The sequence below is a fragment of the Hyalella azteca genome, unplaced genomic scaffold (genome assembly GCF_000764305.2).
Source record: "Hyalella azteca isolate HAZT.00-mixed unplaced genomic scaffold, Hazt_2.0.2 contig10118, whole genome shotgun sequence".
In the NCBI taxonomy this organism is placed as follows: domain Eukaryota; kingdom Metazoa; phylum Arthropoda; class Malacostraca; order Amphipoda; family Hyalellidae; genus Hyalella; species Hyalella azteca.
In genome coordinates, this window is record NW_025940165.1 from 58,814 (window position 1) to 65,880 (window position 7,067).

General features: G+C 32.7%; 1 protein-coding gene across 1 annotated transcript; it reads left to right on the top strand.

Moving 5' to 3' along the window:
* Positions 1-1,145: 1,145 nt before the first annotated feature.
* Positions 1,146-4,501, top strand: LOC108679830. Its single transcript, XM_018168558.2, has 6 exons — positions 1,146-1,290; positions 1,671-1,754; positions 2,086-2,210; positions 3,037-3,098; positions 3,641-3,772; positions 4,193-4,501. Exons 2-6 carry the CDS (start codon positions 1,681-1,683, stop codon positions 4,238-4,240), a joined length of 441 nt encoding a protein of 146 aa, XP_018024047.1. The 5' UTR covers positions 1,146-1,290; positions 1,671-1,680; the 3' UTR covers positions 4,241-4,501.
* The last annotated feature ends 2,566 nt before the right edge of the window (positions 4,502-7,067 follow it).

Below are 7,067 nucleotides of genomic sequence, written 5' to 3' on the forward strand. Positions count from 1 at the left end.
TGGTAGACATAAAGGTTATTTTGGCTTGATAGTCTAAGTATGAGTTTTCCAGCGATATTTTATTACGACGGAGTTTCGAATAAACGTTATTTATTATCAATTCAGATAATTTTTTCAATTGGTTATAATTTTGAAATTTTTAGTTGACTGGAGTTCAAACTTTGGCTGTTACAGACACAACTATAAAATTATCTGCAAAAATAAATCGAACATAATTTGAAAGTTTTAAAAATTCCATTACCTGCAAATTAATGGCTAGTGTGACTCGGCCAATCTATTGACGAGTTGCTCGGCCAATTTATAGATGAGTGACTCGCTCAACTTATAGACGAGTGGCTCGCCATAACTTGATCATGGCTCCACAGAAAAGCATACGGGTAAAAAAATATGATATGAATTCGGTCTAGTATACATGAATACTAGCGATTATGCATTTCTACTTTAAGTGAGTTTGTTTTCTTATTAAATATCCGTATGAAAATGCTAGCAAAGATTGGCTATTTTCGAATTTAAAGAAATCCATTCAACTGCCGTGGCGAATTTGAGGTTCATTACAGCAAACATTAAGGCTCTCTGACATGTAGCTGTGTGAAATTAAAAATAAAATTCGAAGTAACGTTGTGTTTTTGGAAAACTGAGCAAATTTTTATGTCATATTCAATATATTATTATTAGTATTTTTGCATGGTTTCTCGACAATTCTCCAGGTTAAAAAATTGTTGAAAGTTATTGGCAGTGCACTGAAAATTTCCTGATCCATGTTTTTCATAGAGAACCAATGTTACACATTTTTGGATGATGAATTTGAAGCGAGTAAATTGAACCCATCACCTCATTTAAAAAAGATGAAAACAATCGAGATTAATATTTGATGGGACATTATTTGTTATTACTGGACCGGTTAGTTAGCTTTCCTTTTTTTATCAAGTTCAACTGATTAAATTATGTTTCGGTATAAATATTTTTCACCAAAAAATTTATTTTACTGTTAAGTAAATGCGCCATCATCGATTTAAAAAAAATAATCAATAATATCCACATATACACCCTGACCTCAATACGAAAAAGTGAAAGTAGACAAGGAATGACAGCACAATGGATATTTCCAGCGCACAAAGAAAGTCTTTGTCGCGCTAACGTCCAGAATTCTGCCACACTTGCTGCTGGTCTACTTCTTAGTGTGCATAAAAGTAATCCGGTTGCCTGACGCTGACATTGTAACGAACGGTTATAAGAACTGGAGTCATATTGTTGAGAGTTCTCTGTTGTGTTTTTTGTGTTATATACCAGGTTTGTTCTCTAGTTATAGGTTTTATATAGTCGTAAAAATGTATGTTTTACGCTGTATGTTTTTTTCGATGTAATGTACCAGATTGTTCTATATTTAAGATTTTTATAGAGTCGTATAAATGAGTATTTCTGCAATAGGTTTTTTGGGTGTAATATACTAGGTTGTTCTCTATTTAATGTTTTTATACGAATTATAGTAAAACTCGATGTTTACTTATATTTCTTGTACAATATTTAAGTGAGTGTTTTCAGCTTATGGTTTTTAGTGTCTTGCAATTATTTCTAGCACTGATGAACACTTCTCTTTCTAGCACTGATGAAGACTTTCCCTAACAACAAGTTCTATTTTTAGCATATTTAACAGTTATTTTGATCAACAGACACTCCACCATGTTGCTGAGAACAGTCTTATTGGTCGCCGCCACGCTTGTGGTGATGGTGCATGGAAAGTTCCGCGTTACACCGTGAGTATATCCAATTTGATATCCAATGGTGTGTAAAATAATAAGAAATATTTATTAAAGTATTCCAATAATAATATGTATGTCAGTTTTTAAAATTGGTCATATTTCAGTTATCGGATTGAAGTTTATGGATAAAGAATATAGAAAATTTTTAACGGCCATCTTTGTTTTAAACAAAGTTTGTTCATTCACGTGGGATAAAAACAGAATCCTAATGTGTTTTTCTTCAGAAAGCTGAGCAATATGCAAAATCTCACTAATTTCTACATATTTTCTAATAGTACAGGACGGTTTTGTGCGTAATTTGAAACATAAACGAGTTTTTTTTCAGTTACCCCACCGAGTCGTGTAAGCACTTCGTCCCGGACCCCGAGTTCAACAAGGAGATCGCCGCGTCCATGGCCGCAAGCTGCATGAAAAGGCCGAAGGTGGCGGCCGCGCTCAGTTCCTATGACGGTACGTCTGCCACTTCTTTAGGATGACTTGACTAATTTGTTATTTGAATTTCGAAAAAAAGATCTCAAATTTCTTATAAGAGGTTTATAGCTTGGTTAATAGTCAAGTTTACTGTTATTTATTGATGTTGATACCACGCTTGCGCGCTCAGTTCCTATGCTGGTACGTCTACCACTTCTTTAGAATGACTTTACTACTTTTTCATTTAAAGGTTGGAAAAAAAGATCACCACTTTCTTATAAGAGGTTTATAGCTTTGGTTAATAGTACAATTTACTGTTATTTATTTATGGTAATATACCACGCTTCTGTGCTCAGTTCGTATGATGGCGAGTCTACCAATTCACTAGGATGATTTGACTGATTTTTGAATTTTCAAAAAATATTTCTTATTGGAGGTTTATAGCTCTGGTCAATATTAAAGTTTACGGTTTTTTATTAGCTGTCATGCTCAGCCTGCATCCTGGTGCGTCTGCCATTTCAGAGGGATGACTTCTCGGATTTTTTTTTAATTTTTAATATACAGGTTCTTAGCCTTAATTACTGCTAAAGTCAGTATCTAGTTTTAACCAATCATAGTAAGTTCATCTTAATCTATTTTTAAAGTCACGCTCAACATTTTGTTTATGTATGGCATCTTTTTCCATGACGAATCATCCGCGTTAATACAGAATGAAGGCTTTGCGAATGAGTTTGTTTGAATTATATGAACATTTATGGTTATAACAACGTCCAGTATCTCTGGATCAAAATGAAAATTAAATGTAATGCATCTGTTAAATTTAATTTCTCGATTGCCTAATGAGTTCAATTCTAACATGTTTCAGGTCCTGAAGAAGATAGGTACGCCGAAATCTTACTGACATGTTTTGCCGCCAAATCTCACCTGGTGAGTTAAAATAACCCATTTTAGTCAGTAACATAATATGTAGTCGCAGTTGCTGATTTATTGCACAACTTCATCAGCAATTGGGAGTACTTGAGTGAAAATAACCCTCAAAGTACAAGAGAAAATCTACGGGAAACGTGTGAGCAATTTGAAAATCACCAACGTGTAAATCAACAATTTTACGGGAGAGGAAAAAATCAATGCTTCAATTAGTCCGTCTTTGAAGTGTATCAATAAAATAAAATCATTTATTTTCATTACGAATAGTTAAATAATAAAAATTAATGCCTCAATTAATCCGTTTATGACGAATAATAATAAACTAAAATCATCTGCAGTTTTATGATGAATAGTTGAATATATAAAAAGAATTTTTGTCGCAATTAATCCGTCTATGACGTAAAATAATGAAAACAATTCAATTGAAATACTCGCAATAAAATTAAAATAATTCAATTTAATTACGAATAACGAGTATTTTAATTACGCCTGATGATGATCTGAAATAATTATATTTTATTACGAGTATTTTAATATTTCAGATCATCAGCACGGGTCTGATGGTGGACTACTTCATGGAGAGCGTGAGGCTGGGCGTGCAGGGAACCCGCATGGAGAGCTCCGTCGTCGCCGCCCTCAGCGTCTGTGAACCTACCCTTCTGCAGGGCAAACTGGTCAGTGATAATTATGTTCTATCTGCAATTAAACTCCACTTTTTAAAGCCAATACAAAAATGAAATGTGATTTACCGCCCGGTTGTCCTAAAACATAGTTTCTATTCACAAAGTTTCCTGAATTTGATCGTTTCATCTCATTTCCATAACACACTTTCAGGACTCCCTTTCCTCAACCCATTTTCATCACTCGTTTTTACAGTTCATTTTGTTCACTAATTTTTACAACTAATTATCATCATTCTTTTCAACCACAATTTTCATCAGTAATGACTTATACGGTAAAAGGTTTTGTAACTGAAATATATAAATTTTCAACAATAATATTGCGAATATCAAGTCGATTACTAATTTTTATTGTTGAGTGATACAAGCGAATGTAAAATAATGCACACTCATACATTCGTTGTTCATGTACAGATTGTGCCCTTCATGCGCTGCATTCAAGAAAAATGTGTTGAGGAGTGAGAAGAATTAGAGCAAATTACGAATACGAAGCCCGGAAACAAGATCAGGAAAATATAATAATAATTAGCGTAATATAATTCCAAAAAATAATTTATCGTAAACAAAGATTCGTAGCAAGTGTACTCCGATCTCGTTAAATTATTTGTCACTATTTCCATTTTGCAGTAGCGGAAGAGCTTCATAACACCAGAAATATATCGCTGTACCAATATGATCGGTTAATTCTTAAGTCTAAATTTCAAGAAAAAAATGTTAAATAACTTTTATTTTCATCATTATCCTGTTAATTTTAACTTATGGTGGAAGAAACGCCCGTAAGAAATTAACTAGTAGAAACTTTGGGGGAAACAGTTTTCCGCTTAATACATCTTTAACTTTAATTGACATTGTGAAAGATTATGAGTACAGTAATGGCAAAAAACAATGCGTCTTCAACGCCAAAAATTGAATATTCGTTGTATCATATCATGCAGATCTGATGTTTTGACTTTAATTATTTCATTCTTAAAATGACAAAGGTATGGACTAGGGAAGAAAAATAGTTAATAGTGAACATCAATTCCATAATTCGGCAGAAAGTCATACAGAAAAAAAAATTATCGGAAATGTAGATTATAACGATCATATAATAGTCATAAGAAAATGGTGCAGATTTTCTGAGAGGTTTAAAATTAATGTACATGATCAGAATTGCTTGTAAATTTGTCTTCCTATTTATCCAATTTTCGGCATATAGTTGTAATTCCAACAAATTTGAAGAAATTTTAGAAAAAATAAAAAATTAATATTGAGCCACTCGGAACACGGATGAGACGAAAATAAATCAAAATGCTGGAAAAATGGGATAATGTTAAAAAAAATATCAAATTATAACTAGAAGTTAGGAAAACTTGAATGAAACGGAATTATGCATATGGACCGTCCAATCAATTTTTTTCACAACGCACAGTTCTCTAAAAAATATGAAGTATGTGCCTCGTTGTTGCTTGGATAATATTGGGCGAAAATAATAACTACAATAGCAATAATATGACACCAATAATATAATAGCAATAGTTTAAAAATATTGATATAATAATAATATAATGTGAAAATAATATAATTGTCTCCGAAGAATAAATCAGATGCTATCAGTAAATCTCCGGTGAGAAAATGTACCAGCTTACTAATGGGATGCAATCGGATATATAAAGCGTTTGAGTAATAAAATTATAAACTTTAATGACTCAAAGAAATGAAGTAAAACTTGTGAATTCTGCAGTGCTTCAAGCACCTGGGGAGGGAGTGAAATAAGAGGCGATGAGGCACTTCACTAACTGAATTAGAAACTTTAGCACCTCCGAGAATTGAAATAAAACAGGAAATATTTTCCAGCGCTTCAAGTTCAAGTGAAATAATAGACGGTGTGTGTGTGACAAGATCTCGGTCTAGCGGCCTGAGAGCTGCTTTGGCATGTGTAGTGTTTTGTTAATCGAGCATCCGACTTAAAAAAACAAATGTCGGTGATCGATTTGTTTATATCAGATTATTCAAACAGAACATTTCCTTTGGTGGTATATACTTCTGACTTAATTTGAGAATAATTCTTTGAACGTCTGATTCTATCAGCCGTAAAATTTTTTGAAAAAAGTTTTATTTATGCATTTGATATATATACATTTAATAAAAATTCATGGAAGTAACAGCTGTTTTTTCGGCAATGATATTTCTACCGTCAAGGCTGAATTTGTTTTTTTTTTGCATGGGGATGAGAAGACGCTGTAGCTTCCAAATAATTTTACAGCGCAATCACATAAATTTCAAACTCTAACTTCCGGACGATCGCTCCAGGAAAAATGTAAAAAATCTTGTTGATTTTTCTGCTATTCCGTCTTCTGAAAACTGGCTCGCGACTTCGATCATTTTTGGATTCAGGCATTTCGAGCTAACATGAATAACTTTCAGAACGCCAGTTGTATGTCGGAGAATCAAACCCATTTTCGAAACATAAGGCAAACATGGGATATATTTTATTTTTTACATGGGTATATTAAACCATACGAGTTCACATATTTTCTTATACTCGGGGACCATTTTTCATTAATAAAATAGAATCAAATAAGCGAATTGTTGAGCAATACTTGTGTAAAAAAACTCTTAAAACGTGGAGAACTTTGTGATTTGGTTCACTTTATGAAAACACAGGTCTTTGGTTCAAACATAATATTGAGGAAAAATTGATTAACACTGAAAATTAGAATGAAATGAAAAAGCAAAAATATGGAACCTAATTACACGGAAGTTTCATTCCCTATCACTCTTAATTACCATCCTATACCTTTAATTTTACGGAAAAAATAATCGTTCATTTTAATACAGACTTAGCTCACTGAGCTCATTTGAAATACTGTTAAACATGTAAGTAAATTTAAATACAATTTAAAAACATGCATCACGAAGAATTTATTTAAATGTAACTTCATAAGTTAAGCGCAAATTACGAAATGGGTTCAATCTCAACTTGGCATATGAGAGAACGAGACAAGCGTGCAATTTGGAGATATCCTTGATAAAAAAGAATGAAAAATATGATAAAATGAATAAAAAAAAAATAACATGATGTGCGCACGCCTAAAAAACTGTCATTTACTGACATAAATATTCATTTCTGTCTACATTTAATCACTATTACATCCTCATAAAAAAGAACAAAGCCCCGATTACAGTCACCTTGTCATGACTGTTCGATCGATCTGCACCATCTCACGGTACACAGATATAATGCTTTCTAAAATGGTATTAAAAATTTACACCCTACTTAAAATACACGCGATGTATTTGTATGTTA

Coding starts and splice junctions, on each gene's coding strand:
- LOC108679830 (XM_018168558.2), top strand. CDS start 1,681: ATGTTGCTGAGAACAGTCTTATTGGTCGCCGCCACGCTTGTGGTGATG. Junction 1,755..2,085: donor GGAAAGTTCCGCGTTACACC/GTGAGTATATCC, acceptor GTTTTTTTTCAG/TTACCCCACCGAGTCGTGTA. Junction 3,099..3,640: donor TTGCCGCCAAATCTCACCTG/GTGAGTTAAAAT, acceptor TTAATATTTCAG/ATCATCAGCACGGGTCTGAT.